The sequence below is a fragment of the Balaenoptera acutorostrata genome, chromosome 4, assembly GCF_949987535.1.
Source record: "Balaenoptera acutorostrata chromosome 4, mBalAcu1.1, whole genome shotgun sequence".
Taxonomy (NCBI): domain Eukaryota; kingdom Metazoa; phylum Chordata; class Mammalia; order Artiodactyla; family Balaenopteridae; genus Balaenoptera; species Balaenoptera acutorostrata.
Window position 1 is genome coordinate 56,864,075 of NC_080067.1, and position 14,948 is coordinate 56,879,022.

Sequence of the window (14,948 nt, forward strand, 5' to 3'; positions counted from 1 at the left end):
TAAGGGGACTGGGATAAGGGTTGGAGTATGGATACAGTGAGAGTTAAGACTGCTTATGCCAGACTGGAGAAGGCCTTTGTACAGTGTGTCATGTGTAATTATAGAAGAATTTTTGATGGGAGGGGGGATGATATCACTTGACTTGTATTTTAGAAGGGAACTTGGTTCACTTTGAAGGAGGTATTGAAGAAGGGGAAATTGTGGAGGCAAGGAGATCAACTTGGAGGTTATTTTGGCAGTCTTGGTTAGAGATTTTGAGAACCTGAACTTCTTAGGATAGTATCAGTGAGAATGAAAAGAGGATAGATTTGAGAAATATTGGAAAGGTAGAATCAATAGTTTTTTGGCTAACTAATTTTATATGAGGGATTAAAACAAACACAGTAGAACTGTTTTAAGGTATTGTGTCTTAAGAATACTGAGAAGTTTTAATGAATCTTGATGTATTTTGGTGTCTGAATATTTTTGTTTAGGATTTTTAATTAGATGTTGACTAGATAAAGGAAAGGAATGCTTATAAATGGTTACAGATACCTTTGCATCCTCTATTGTGTTTTTTCCCAATTCCATTTCTTTCCCCGCTCTCAGCGATAACTGTAATCTGGAATTTTGTGCTTATCATTTTCCTTATAGATCTATCACATATGTGTAGAAAATCAAATGTAACAGTATATATTTTTTAGTGAATTGCTTTTTTCACTTGATAGAAATGTTCTTGAAACACACCTGTGTCACTGCATGTAGCAGTAATTCATTTTCCTGTATGAATATTTCAACTTTTTTAACTTTTATTTTTAATAGAAATTGAAATTTGTTTTAGTGTTTCGTTGCTGTTTGTTTTTACTATTACTAGTAGTGCTGCTGTGGCTATTCTTATTCATGGCTCCTTGAGAACATATTCTGGGCAGAAACCTGGAATTTCTGGATCATTGGTTAAACACACTTTTAATTTTACTGGAAGTTGTTAGTATGTTGGAAACTAGGTTTTGTGTTGGTCTTCTGTTCCCACTGAGGCTTTTATAGGTGAAGCTTAACTTTCATCAGTTTAGGCAAATGTCTTTGGGGCAAAAGTTGATTTAGTACTCAACTTTCTACTTTCACTTAGATTTTGGCCTCTGAAGGTAACTCACTTTCTTGTCAACTTATCGCTGTATTTAGAAAGAGGTTTTTCTTCAGTATTTTGTTTTCAGCAGGTAGCCTTCACCATACTTACAGAAATGGAAAGCCTGAATATATATATATATGTGTGTGTGTGTGTGTGTGTGTGTGTGTATATATATATATATATATATTTTTAAGGGGGGGATAAACTGTTGTAGAATTGTAGTCGTTCTTAAAAATAGGAACAATTCATAATCTTAATGAAGTTTCTTACTATTTAGAATGTACTTTCTTCCCCCCTTCCTTCCTTCCTTCAATCCCCTCCTGCCTGTTGTGCTGTTGTCATTCATTTTACTTCTACATATGTTAAGAATACAATAATACATTATTATTTTTACTTTGAATAGTCAATGAACATTTTAAAATTTAAGTCAAATTTTATTAATTATATAGTAAAATTGACTCTTTGATGTATATTTCTGTGAATTTTAACACATGTGAAAATTTGTTTAACCACCACTACAATCAGGATACAGAATATTTCCATCCCCCAAAAAACTCCTGGTACTATTCCTTTATGTCACACCCTTTTCTCCTTCCACCTCCTGGTAACCACTGATCTCTTCTCCATTTTTACAATTTTGTGGTTTTTGAAAATGTCATAAAATGGAATCATATAATACAGTAGTCCCCAACCTTTTTGGTACCAGGGGCCGGTTTCGTGGAAGACAATTATTCCACGTATGGTGGGGGTGTGGGGGATGGTTTCTGGATGATTCAAGGGCATTACATTATTGTGCACTTTATTTCTATTATTATTACATTGTAATATATAATGAAAAAATTATACAACTCACCATAATGCAGAATCAGTGGGAGCCCTGAGCTTGTTTTCACTTGCCACTTCTGATAGGGTTTTGATATGAGTCTGCAAGCAGTTGATTTATTATGGTGTCTATGCAGTCATACCTCTCTGCTAATGATGATCTGTATTTGCAGCTGCTCCCCAGCGCTAGCATCACTGCCTCAGCTCCACCTCAGATCAACATGGTTATAAACAGGTCTTCTAGCTTCACGTCCAGTCTTTTCCCCCTAAACCAAGTTTTTTTGCTATCATTTAAAAACATTTAGTACTTATATTAAGTGTATGACTGCTTATTGCTTTGTTCCTTAGTTACTTGAATAAAAAAGTAGAAATTACTCTGAATCATACTAACAATTTTAATGATTTGTAGAACTGTAATAAACTTTTATTAGATTCTAATGTAACATTTTATTACAAGATTGTATATACACACAGATGAATAAATAAATAGGATAAAACAGACTAGAAAATGTTATGAGAAAAGGTCTCAAATTTAAGAAGTTTTTTTTTTTCAACTTTTTTTTCTTTTCCATTAACATCATAGCTCTCCTTTATCACTGTCTGTATGTTAGATTTTTAATTTTTTTTTCTTTTTCCACAATCTACCTAAACTAATCTTTTTTACCTTTTAGTTATTTCAAGTGCCATTGGAAGAGGAAGGACAACGAGGTGGGCCTATCCTTGCACCAGAAGAGATTAAGACTATTTTTGGTAGTATTCCAGATATCTTTGATGTGCACACTAAGATAAAGGTAAATTTGTATATGTTAATGTGGTAATTCTTTTTACGTTGTGTATATTTACTATGATTTTTCAGGTACTTCTGACTAGCTAAATAAGTTTTGTATTTAAAATTTCTTTTGTCCCTTTGCTCCAGTGCCTTATTAATATTTGCTGTTTGCCTGTTTTTTGATTTTGATTAATTTGAAAATAAGGAATTTAGACCTTATGAAGTCTTTTCTATAGAGACGTGTTTGCTAGTACTATTTTTCTTATTTTCCTGCTCTTGTTCATCTTAAGTTGTGTGTTTTTGTTTTGCTTTGGTTTGTTTGAAAAACTGTGAAGTTGGAAGGGACTCGAGATCATTTCATTCATTTCTCTCTATCTGTATGGTCAGATAAATGCCAAAACCGTGTAAGACAATGCTATCCTCTTTTTAATGATTTTCCCTTGATGAAGGGTCCGTGAATTCCAGGTATCAATCTCTCATAGTAAAGTAATTTTGGGACAGGTTTAGCTGAACCCTTAAAAGTAGTTTAGCATTATTTCCTCTTATTTTTCCTATGTGATGCCTGAGCAAAATTTATCAGTTTTCCTCTCAAAACAACCCACATTAATGTTTATTCCAGCTTTGTGCAGTGGCAATATCATAGCCAATGAGGTTTATCTGAGGCGTGCTATTATTGCTGATTGAAAAATTTTCCCTAAATGTTTATTCTATATTATAATAAAAAGATCAATCTGAATTACAGAATGTTTTCAAACAAATACATTAACTTACTTTTGATTTTACTGCACATTGTGGACAAAAATATAAAAGATCTAGAAGTTAAAATGCAATTTATCAAATGCTTGTATTTTGTATTTTATCAAAATCCTTGACCATATTTCACTTATTTCTAGATTTACAAGTGATTTTGAAGGAGTCTTTCTTTTCTTAAAAAGCTGTAGAATCTCAGGCTAGTTTCTCCTTATTTGCAGTTAGGATTCTGGATATTTGAAGAGTAAAATTTTCTTGGAATGGTTTTCTTTTTTCTTCCGTAAGAAACACTGAGAGGCATAAAGGTAGAGTGGAAAGGAAAGCAGGTTTTCATCTTGGTGTTTTACTACTAATTTGTGGATCACTTTGTGTTAGTCATTTAGCCAGTCTGGGTGTGCAAGTTCCCATCCAATATAAAATGTTACATACTTTTTATGTGTATAGGATCATAATCTCAATTCAGAAAATCATGTTCTCTGATTGACTGGAGCTTTTTTTTAAAAAAGAAAAAAATGTATTTTTTTTAACTAGATGAAAGAGTCTTTAAATTCTATAGTGCTTTCAAAAGTTTCATATACATAATTTCATATAATCCCATAATAACCCTCTTTTTCCACACTACCCTTATATTGCCCTCCTCGCTTCCATCTTCCCACCAGTAACCACTAGTTTGTTCTCTATATCTGTGAGGCTGCTTTTTTGTTTCATTCACTAGTGAGTCACTGGAGCTTTGAAAACGATGGTCACCCTTTAGTTTTCTAATGTGTAACATAATTTTTTAAGCTTCTTTTATAAACTTGGATTACCAGTATTTCAACTAGTAGTTGTTTTTTAGCTGATTTCAGCTTTGTCCTACATTTAAAGTTTTAAAACCTATGTTTTTTTCTACAATGATGCCAATGTGTGCTGTCAAACATTTATTTGTAAAATAAAGGAGAAAAGGAAAAAGGAGTAGAAAAAACCTATAATCCCATAACCCAAATACTCCTAAAATTTTGTTGCATAACATTTTTTTTCTCTTTTGAATGTAGCCCACCATTTATCAAGTACTGCCACATCTATTGAACATTACCAAGAAGTTGATATTATAATTGTCCACATTTTACAGATGTGAAACTGCTACATACAGAGATTAAATAATTTTTCTGAAGTCAGTCATATAATAAATTCTGGACACTGAATTTGAACCCTTTTTTGTCTAACTTCTAAGTCTGTTCTCCTAAACCCTAATGTTGTCTTGCCTCCCCCTTCTGATGAGATAAAATTGACATATAACATTGTATTAGTTTTAGGTGTACAACATAATGGATTGATATATGTATGTATTGCAAAATGGTCACCACAATAAGTTTAGTTAACATCTGCCACCACACATAGTTGTTTTTTTTTTCCTTTGTGATGAGAACTTTTAAGATCTACTCTCAGCAACTTTCAGATATACAAAACAGTATTGTTAACTATAGTCACCATGCTCTACATTACAGCCTAAGGACTTATTTTTCTTGTAACTGGAAGTTTGCACCTTTTGACCACCTTTACGCATTTCACCCACCCTCCTCCCCCTGCCTTTGGCAACTACCAATCTGTTCTCTGTATCTATGAGGTTTTTTTTTTAAAGATTCCACATGTAAGTGAGATCATATAGTATTTGTTTTCTCTGACTTATCTCAGGTAGCATAATGCCCTCAAGGTCCATCCATGTTGTCACAGATGGCAGGATAACCTTCTTTTCATGGCTGAATAATATTTCATTGTATATACCACATTTTCTTTATCCATTAATTCATTTATGGACACTTAGTTTCTTTCCATGTCCTGACTATTACTAATGCTGTATTGCTTCTTGATTATCATGCTGTAGATTTATTCTTTTAATATGTAAATGAATAAACCATGTAAATGTGGCTTAGGTTTGTACAGTTTTTCATATCATCTTATTGGTATGGTATTCCTGGGAAGCACTGGTATCTGTATTTTATAGCATTGCATAGTGGTTTCAGAGATGGACTGTGGCATAAAGTAGATTTGGGTTTGAAGTAAGGTAACTTTAATTGCTTCAGTTTTCTTATCTGTAAAATGGGTATAGTATCTGAATCATGAGTGGTTGTGAAATTTTTATTCTCAATTTTTACATTTTTATAAGTCACTAAGCATAATGCCTAACACTGAGCATTCAGTAAATAACAATAGCAATTCATATTACCAATAAACTAAATTCAGAAGGCAAGTAAACTAATGTTTAGATGTTTTGTGAAGGACTAAAATCATTTTTTACCCACTGTGTTTACAACCATTGTCTGGCACTTAGATTTCTATCAGTAAATATTTGCTGAACATTGGTCATGCTACTTTTAAATGTCCAAATCAGGACTGGAACTTAGTGTATTTTGTCATCCTAGATATCATGTGGATACCTTTAGCCTTATTCTTAATTTGCCTCCAACTTTTAGCATGCTAATATTTAGATTAAGTTGAAAATTTTTGAGATTGTTATGAACACCTCTTTTCCTATGTGTGAATTTTTCCTTTTCAGGGCTAATCACCATTGGTCCTTGATGTGCAAATGCCTGCTTTTGTATGGAACTATGATGAAACAAAAGAGAAAGGAAAGGGTTGGAGGGAGAAGGTTTTCTTTCTGTGTTTATGCTTTGTTATTTGTTAATTTAGTGTAAGTCCTAAGGTACCTTGTACTTGTTTCAGGAACAGATGTATACTGGGAAATCTGTTAATTTGGTGTATTGTGAGCTAAGCAAAAGAGAAACCCATCTTGTATAAAAATAGATGGTAACAGGACAGAAGAAATCTTAGCGAGGAAGAAGAGAAGGAAGGAGCTTAGCTCTCTTAATCCCATCTGCTTACAACTTCCTCTACTTTTGCAATATGCTTTGGGAGCTATGCTCTATGTCTTAGAACTGTAGAGTTCCCCTTTCTTATGGTCAGGAGGTAACTTTGGGAGCATCCGATGGAGAATTGTGTAATGGACAAGGAGGAGACATGTCCCAGGGTCTGTACGAAACTGAGTCAAGCATATTCCTACAGAAACATTGTAAGAAATGGTGGCACTATGAATAATGCTCTTTGGGGCTCGCCTGCCCACCTGACTCCCCGTTTCTGATGGGGAGAACTGTGGTACAGATCAAGTAGAATGACATAGAATCAGGAGTCAGACAAGCCTGAGTATGAATACTGGTTCACAACTGTGTGATTTGGGACAAATTAATGTCTCTAAGCCTTAGTTTCTTTACTTAGTCCCTGAACTAACAGTTGATTAGGGCAGAGATCTTTATTTAATCAACAAGCACGAGGATTTAAAGGTTAACCAGAAACAGTAGACTATTTTTCAGATCCCCTAGAGATTATTTTGCTTTCTGATAACAATATTCTTATATAAGTATTTGCAGTCATCCTGTAATTTTTTACACTTTAAAAATGTACCACTAGATTATATTGGCAGAGCTATAAGTTTTTTTTTTTTTTGCATCACAGTTTTCCAAATATCTCCCTTATTTATATTAAATACATAGGAAAATATAGTTAATAGCTTATTGAGCACTACTATAGGGTTAGGGTTAGGGTTTCTTCTAAGTGCTATACAAGTATTAACTAATTTAATCCTTTATGAGATAGTCATTACTATCCTCAGTTTTCATAATAGAAAATTGAAGCACTTTAAGGTTAAGTAACTTGCCTAACAGCACAAAACTAACAGGCTCTAGAACCAGTATTTAAAACTAACTGGTCAGTGCCAGAATTCACTACATTATATTGTTCCAAGATTAGTCTTATTTATGATCTTTTTCTTCTTTTGTTTCTTTCAAGTGCAATTTTAAACAGTTAAATCTTAGTTCTTGACTCTGTGAGCTGTTAAATTATTCTTGCTTGAGTTCACCTTTATGCTATTGGAAGTAAATTTTTTCCCTTTTGGCTTTTCTGAATCTGCAGAATATAGGGTAGTGGTTCTTAAATTATTTGGTCTCAGGGTCCCTTTTCATTCTTAAAAATGACTGAGGAACTTATGTTTATACGGGTTTTATCTATTGGTATTAACTGTTTTTGAAATTAAAACAAAAATTGAATAGTATTTTTAAAGGTGCCTCAGTTTTTTTAACAGCTGTATTGAGGTACATTTTACATCTTTAAATTCAACCTTTTTAAAATATGCAATTCAATGATTTTAATAACTTTACCAAGTCATGCAACCACCACCATAAATCCATTTTAGAGCATTTCACCTTCCCCATTAAGATCCTTCATACCCATTTGTAGTTAATCCCAATTCCTAGCCCCGGGTCCAGGCAACCACTAATCTACTTTCTTATGAATTTGCCTTTTCTAGACACTTCATATAAATGTGAATATATAATATGTGGTGTCTTATGTCTGGCTTCTTTCACTTAGCATATTCTTGAATTTCATCTATGATTTAGTACGTTAGTAGTTTGTTCCTTTGTGTGGCCAGATAATAGTCTATTATACGGCTATGCTACATTTCTTTATCCATTCACCAACTGATGGAAATTTAGGTTGTTTTCAGTTTTTGGCTGTTAGGAATAATGCTGATACGAACGTTATGTGCAAATCTTCGTTTGGGCATGCTTTCATTCTCTTCCGTAGATACTTAGGAGTAGTAGAATTGCTAGGTCATATTGGTAGTCTTATATTTAAAATTTTTGAGAAACTGCCAGGTTTTTACATCATTTTATATTCTCACCAGTAATGTATAAGAGTTCAGATTTCTACACGTTCTTGCCAATACTTATCCTTTTTCTTTTATAGCCATTCTGGGATGTGAAGTGATTTTGATTTACATTTCCCTAATGATTAATGATGTTGAGCATCTTTTCATGTGCTTGTTAGCCATTCATATATTACCTTTGTGAAATGTGTGCTTAGATCTGGTGCCCATTTTTTGGTTGGGTTGTTTGTTGTCTTACTGAGTTGTAAGAGTTCTCTGTAAACTATAGATACAAGTCCTTTATCAGCTATGTGTTTTGCAGGTATTTCCTCCCAGCCTGTTGTTGCTTGTCATTTCATTTATTTAGTGGTGTCTTTTGAAGTACCAAAAGTTTTAATTTTGATGAAGTCCTGCTTATCCATTTTTTAAAATGTAATGTGCTTTTGGTGTCATATCTAAGAAATTTTTTCCTAACCCAAGGTTTTGAAGATTTTCTCCTATATTTTCTTCTAGAGGGTGTATTGTTTTAACTCTTACAATTAGGTCTAGAACTGATCTTGAGTTCATTTTTGGCTGAGGTGAGGGTTTAAGTTCATCTTTTTTTGTGTGGATATCCAATTTTAAAAACATACATTAATAAATTTAAAGTAATAATGACTCATTATATGATAGCATAAATAACATGTTCTTTTTGAAAAATAACTAATTTCCAAAACAGAAATAGTGAGGAGTGATGTTGATTTATGGGGTTTTTTTTCTGTCTGGCTTAATAGAAGACTGTTTCTCCTGCCTACTTCTTAATTCATTCTGTTGCAGTATCACACATCATATGTATAGCCTCTAGAAAACTCTGTTGTATCCTTATGAGAGAATTAGAATAAAAAGTCAAATAATGCCTTAGTATTGTAATAAAAATAGTTTAATCTCATGGATCCCACTAAAAATGTGTGTTTGGGGGGGGTCTGCATGTAACACTTAGAAAAGCTCTTGTGTAAGTTTATTGATTAATTTCTACTTTAAAGTCACTTTTAGGATTTCAATTAGGGCATGTCATTTCTTGGCATCTCATTTTATCATCTGATTTGTGTTTTATTTTATTATCCTAGAAAGCTTTTAAGTGTCTTCTAAATTTTTGCAAATATGTAGTATTTTAGGATGATGATTGAGAAATTTTATAGGCCAGGGATTAGCAAACTATAGTCAGTGGACCAAATCCAGCCAATGTAGGATTTTGGTAAAGTTTTGCTTGTTTTGGTAAGGAAAGTTTTATTGATACACAGCCACACACAATCATTTATGTATTATCTATGGCTCCTTCCACTCTACAAGGACAGAGTTGAGGACGTGTGACAGAAACCATGTGGCCTGCAAGCCTTAAAATACTTACCTTCTGGCCCTTTAAGTAAAGTTTGCTGACCCCGTTATAGATTACAGTTTCTAATGGCTGATGCTTCAGCAGCAAGATCAAAAGTAGTTTTCTATAATTAATTAATTCTATAATTAATCACACCATCAGCTTTATAGTTAATAATTAGAAAAGATACTGAACTACCACATCATACTGGGAAGTTAGACTTAGTCTTTTTTTTTTAAATAAATTTATTTATTTTTATTTATTTGTTTTTGCCTGCGTTGGGTCTTTGCTGCTGTTCACGGGCTTTTTCCTAGTTGCGGCAAGTGGGGGCTACTCTTCGTTGCAGTGCACGGGCTTCTCATTGTGGTGGCTTTTCTTGTTGCAGAGCATGGGCCCTAGGTGCGTGGGCTTCAGTAGTTGTGGTGCGCGGACTCAGTAGTTGTGGCTCACGGGCTTAGTTGCTCCACGGCATGTGGGATCTTCCCGGATCAGGGCTTGAACCCTTGTCCCCTGCATTGGCAGGTGGATTCTTAACCACTGCGCCACCCAGGGAAGTCCCCAGACTTAAGTCTTATTGACTTGACATTCTTTATATTTTCCTAATTATTTTTCAAAGGATATTTTCCTCATAGTCAAAAAGTTAATTTCTTATTGAGGAGAAAGAATGTTATTAATTGTTATACACATCAAATTAAGATACATTGTAAAGTGCATCTTTCAAATGAATATCTTAAATATTAAAAGATGTTAAAGGGATTGTCAAAATCAATCTCCTAGTCCCATTTTGTGTTTTTTCAGGATGATCTTGAAGACCTTATTGTTAATTGGGATGAGAGCAAAAGTATTGGTGATATCTTTCTTAAATATGTAAGTATTTTATTTCTTTTTTAAGTTTTCAGATTAAAGTATCATCTCAACAAGGACTGGCAGGGAATGAAAGTTACCTGTTTAAATGTGAGAGCTTTTTAAACACTTTGACATAGTTGTATTTGTAAAATATATTAGAAGTGTTCTTGTCTTCTGAAACATGCCTTCTATATACAGTCTAACACTTTCTTGATAGCTTAAGGTCATCATTAGGAACACTAATTGTTGTATTGTGCTACAAACATTTTACTATATATCATGTTATTTGCCTCTTATAAATAGCCACAGATTAATGATTTTTTTAAATTTTTCAGTAATCGAGTTTTAGTCATTTCTTTCCTTAGTTGATAGCAGTTTTTACTGTCTTTGTGTCTGCATAAAAGTTTCTAATGAACTGTTTCGTCTCTAAGATAAGAACAACATAGTTTATCAAATAAAGTATATTAATTTTGGATGAGGTGCTGTGAATAGGATTTATAAATTTCTGTCAGTCTTTTTGGATATGATTTATAAGTTTCACTGCCTTGGATTCTTGCCCATTTATTTTTGTTTTCCGAGGTCTCCTAACTTTAATCTTTACCCTGTATCCCTTAGATGTTTTTTTTCTGGTTGGTTGAGAATTCCAAATATGCAAATTATTGTCCCATATCTTTTTGATACCTGTTAGTCTCAATTAGTCAAGACATTTTCCTTTATTTTGTTTTCATTTTACCCAGTACAGTTGGTCTTTTAATGGTGGTTTGGATCCTTCAGTAGATAATAGCATGTTCTTGGATTCTGCATAGATCAACTATAATTACTATATTCTGAATTTATAGAAGTTTTAAAACTTTGTCATGTTTATATCAATACTATAAGCTTTAATATACTTCTTTTTCATTTTGAGTCTTTATTTGCTTTTCAGGCTTTAGGCTCTGGGTACCAATTGATGCATTTTGTTTAGCAGTTAACTCAGTAGTTAGTGAAAAGTTTATAAAATAAATTCCTGTACTTAACTTGAGAAAAAACTTATTTTAAACTTTTATTTTGGGTCCAGTATGTCAGATTTTGACTATTGATTATTCAACTTTAAGTTTCATTGACTAAGGGTAACATCCATTACCAATTAATGTGTTGTTTTTTTTTAATTGTTGCTAGTCAAAAGATTTGGTAAAAACGTACCCTCCCTTTGTGAACTTCTTTGAAATGAGCAAGGAAACAATTATTAAATGTGAAAAACAGAAACCAAGATTTCATGCTTTTCTGAAGGTAATGTACATTTCTTCAAATAAAAATCTAAGGAGTTCATTAAAATTATACTTTTAGTAAAAATGTATCCATGTAAGAACACCTTAATGTTATCTGTTAACTTTAGCTTTACCTGAGAGTGGCAGTGATGTTTGGCTTCGCAAGTTTTGACATGCTACAAGCAGGATCCAAGAGGCAGCTGAATGAATATGAATGTTGTCTGTGGTTTTTTTTTTTTTCTTTTTAAATTTATGCAGGTTTTAGTTCTCAAACACCTCTAAAAATTTTCCGATGAGTTTTGTTTTGCTTTTAATGATTTTATTTTCTTACCAGTGCCTTACTTTGTTTATCCAAATGGTATCAGCATAATTAATATTTTAAATTTGTTTTTTTTCTTTTGAATGGTGTAGATGTAAGAGAAACTCAAATGAAATGTATACGAGTGCTTAGAGAACTCACTCTCTGTTTAAGCTGTTAGTCCTTGGCTTGCCAGGAGGCCATTTCAGGCCTTGGGGGATTATTTAGCCACAGTAATCTGCCAGAGAACAACTGCCACCCTACTTCTCCTGTTAGTTCTTATCAGGGCACAAATGATAAAAGTGTAATCTAATAAATGTAATGTCTAATCTTTGCAGAAAACCTTTTAAGTAATTATTGAATAAATTAATTCCTTTCAGATAAACCAAGCTAAACCAGAATGTGGACGGCAAAGCCTTGTTGAACTTCTCATCCGACCAGTACAGAGGTTACCCAGTGTTGCATTACTTTTAAATGGTACTTGTCTGATCTGTTTCCAGACAATTTTGGATGTTTCTATGGAATTGCTTTGTTCTAAAAAATTTGAAAAATTTCTTATTTTCAAAATGCTCTTAGGTTTCAGCTTTAAAGCTTATATCTTTTACATAGGAAATATCTTTATGGATAATCTGAATAATCACTGGTGCTACAGAAATTCACTCTGGCTTAAAATGCTTTATTTGTTGTGATGTCAGTTATATTGACTAGTATTGTACTCTTTGTCTCTCTACTAAAAGTCGTCTTATATTTCATGGTGCATCACTAATTTCACAATCAGTTTACATCCACACGAAATTCACCCACAAAATCACAAGATCAGAGATGATTAATATGTCTCAAGTTATTTAGTCTTTTTCTGAATCTTAGTAAAAGTTCTTTATGCTTCATTTTATGCTTTTTTTTTCTTACATTGTGTAGAACACTCTTGAAACATACATCCATTTACTCTAAAACTTAAACTACAGATATCAATGAAAGGGATTTTTATAGCAGTCAATTTTTATGAATAAATATGAATAAATTATGCCTGCATGAAAAGAAAGGCATATTTATATGCTTTTATATTTGCCTGACTAAAGTAGTGAATAGTTCAAGGACAGCCAATTTTTTTTTTTTAATTTTTTAATTTATTTGTTTATTTATTTATTTATGGCTGTGTTGGGTCTTCGTTTCTGTGCGAGGGCTTTCTCTGGTTGCGGCAAGTGGGGGCCACTCTTCATCACGGTGCGCGGGCCTCTCACTATCGCGGCCTCTCTTGCGGAGCACAGGCTCCAGATGCACAGGCTCAGTAATTGTGGCTCATGGGCCTAGTTGCTCCGTGGCATGTGGGATCTTCCCAGACCAGGGCTCGAACCCGTGTCCCCTGCATTGGCAGGCAGATTCTCAACCACTGCGCCACCAGGGAAGCCCAGGACAGTCAATTTTTATATATTTTAATTTTAAGTATGAAAATTAAATTACAAATAGGAGTAAGTATAATAAAGCATTTTGGTCCCCAAACCTTAACTACAGTAGTGTGTGTAGCAGATAAGGAGGCTAAATTTGTGACTGTTTAATCTATTATTGTCTTTAAAGTATATTGGTTAAACTATGAGTTATGGTTGTAACTACAAAAATTGATCATTTTTATTCTCTTTGAGGCTATCTAATGTAGTTCAGAATTACTAGCATGTAAGATGATTTCCCCAGTCTTTAAAAGCTATCCTGTTTTACAGATTATAAGAAGAATATATGAATACATGAACTTTTAACTTTACAAAGCAGGGTATTTTTTTAATTTATCTTCATTATTGTTTCATTAAGTACTTATAGGAATCCCATCAAATGTTGTCATGACTAAAGTGAACTTGATTTTAAGCCCTTCTTCTATCATTCCACTTAAAAGATTAGGTGGGCCTGGTATTAGGGAACGAACGGTTAGATGGACCATTATAAGCAACTTGGATAAGAAGAGTCAAAGTGTAAGCATCTCATGAACCTACAAACTAAACAAAACCATCTCTTGAGGACACCAACTGCTCTCTGTGATGGAGCCATGGACCCCGCTATGAAATATAGCGTATATAATGATTTCTTAGCTAATTGAGAATCATGTGTTTTCCTTCAGCACTATGGAGAGAGTTTGAAGAATCTGGGAGTCCTCAAGCTTTACTAGAAGGGAATTGAAATAGTGTAAGAAAATCTGTTACATATTCTGGAAATTTAGTCAACGAAAAAACATGGAAACTTTAATACATTTAAGAAGAGAGCTCTTAAAAGGGAACATTGCATAAAACATTTTTAAAAGTAAAAGTTACATATTATTTTTAAAAAATTAATCAACCTGTATCTATCAAAGTGGACAGCATTTTTAAGTCATAGTTGGAAAACCACTGAACTTTTTTTAATCATAGAGAAAACATTTTATCGTTACAGATCTTAAGAAGCATACAGCTGAAGAAAATCCTGACAAAAGCACTCTAGAAAAAGCTATTGGATCACTAAAGGAAGTAATGACGTAAGTACATTATTTCAATTTTTTATTGCTCCTTAGATTTAGAATGGAATTGGTAGAACAATTAGAATCATAAATGGTGAGAAAAATATCAATAGCAAAATTCTGTAATAGTATCTAAATTATTTTATAGTAGTGTAGTCACACATTAAAATGTTAGAAGTATTGTTAAGCATACAATAATTAAAAACATATTTCTGAAGGTATTGAACTATTATTTATTTATTTATTTATTTATTTATTTATTTATGGCTGTGTTGGGTCTTCGTTTCTGCACGAGGGCTTTCTCCAGCTGCGGCAAGTGGGGGCCACCCTTCATCGCGGTGCGCGGGCCTCTCACTATCGCGGCCTCTCTTGTTGCGGAGCACAGGCTCCAGACGCGCAGGCTCAGTAGTTGTGGCTCACGGGCCTAGTTGCTCTGCGGCATGTGGGATCCTCCCAGACCAGGGCTCAAACCCGTGTCCCCTGTGTTGGCAGGCAGACTCCCAACCACTGCGCCACCAGGGAAGCCCGGTATTGAACTATTATGCAGAGAGTAGCAATGGTTTAGAAATTTGAAAATGTTGTAAATACACTAGTAGACATTTT

At 33.5% G+C, this 14,948-nt stretch overlaps 1 protein-coding gene and 1 non-coding gene across 8 annotated transcripts in view; both read left to right on the forward strand.

Annotated features, from left to right (window-relative positions):
- Positions 1-14,948, forward strand: part of ECT2 (epithelial cell transforming 2) — a 64,455-nt gene that overhangs the window by 20,461 nt on the left and 29,046 nt on the right. For all 7 annotated transcript variants that reach the window (XR_003621991.2, XR_003621992.2, XR_009008232.1 and 4 more), the window contains 5 exons: positions 2,599-2,718; positions 10,274-10,342; positions 11,480-11,590; positions 12,247-12,343; positions 14,282-14,363. Coding sequence is in view for 4 of the 7 variants with exons in the window: in XM_007197495.2 (XP_007197557.1) it covers positions 2,599-2,718; positions 10,274-10,342; positions 11,480-11,590; positions 12,247-12,343; positions 14,282-14,363 (479 nt within the window). In the remaining 3 variants the exon portion in view is untranslated. The remainder of the gene's footprint in view (positions 1-2,598; positions 2,719-10,273; positions 10,343-11,479; positions 11,591-12,246; positions 12,344-14,281; positions 14,364-14,948) is intronic.
- On the forward strand, positions 3,314-3,454 carry LOC114235923 (U4 spliceosomal RNA). Its single transcript, XR_003621993.1, has one exon. It is a non-coding gene; the product is annotated as a U4 spliceosomal RNA (small nuclear RNA).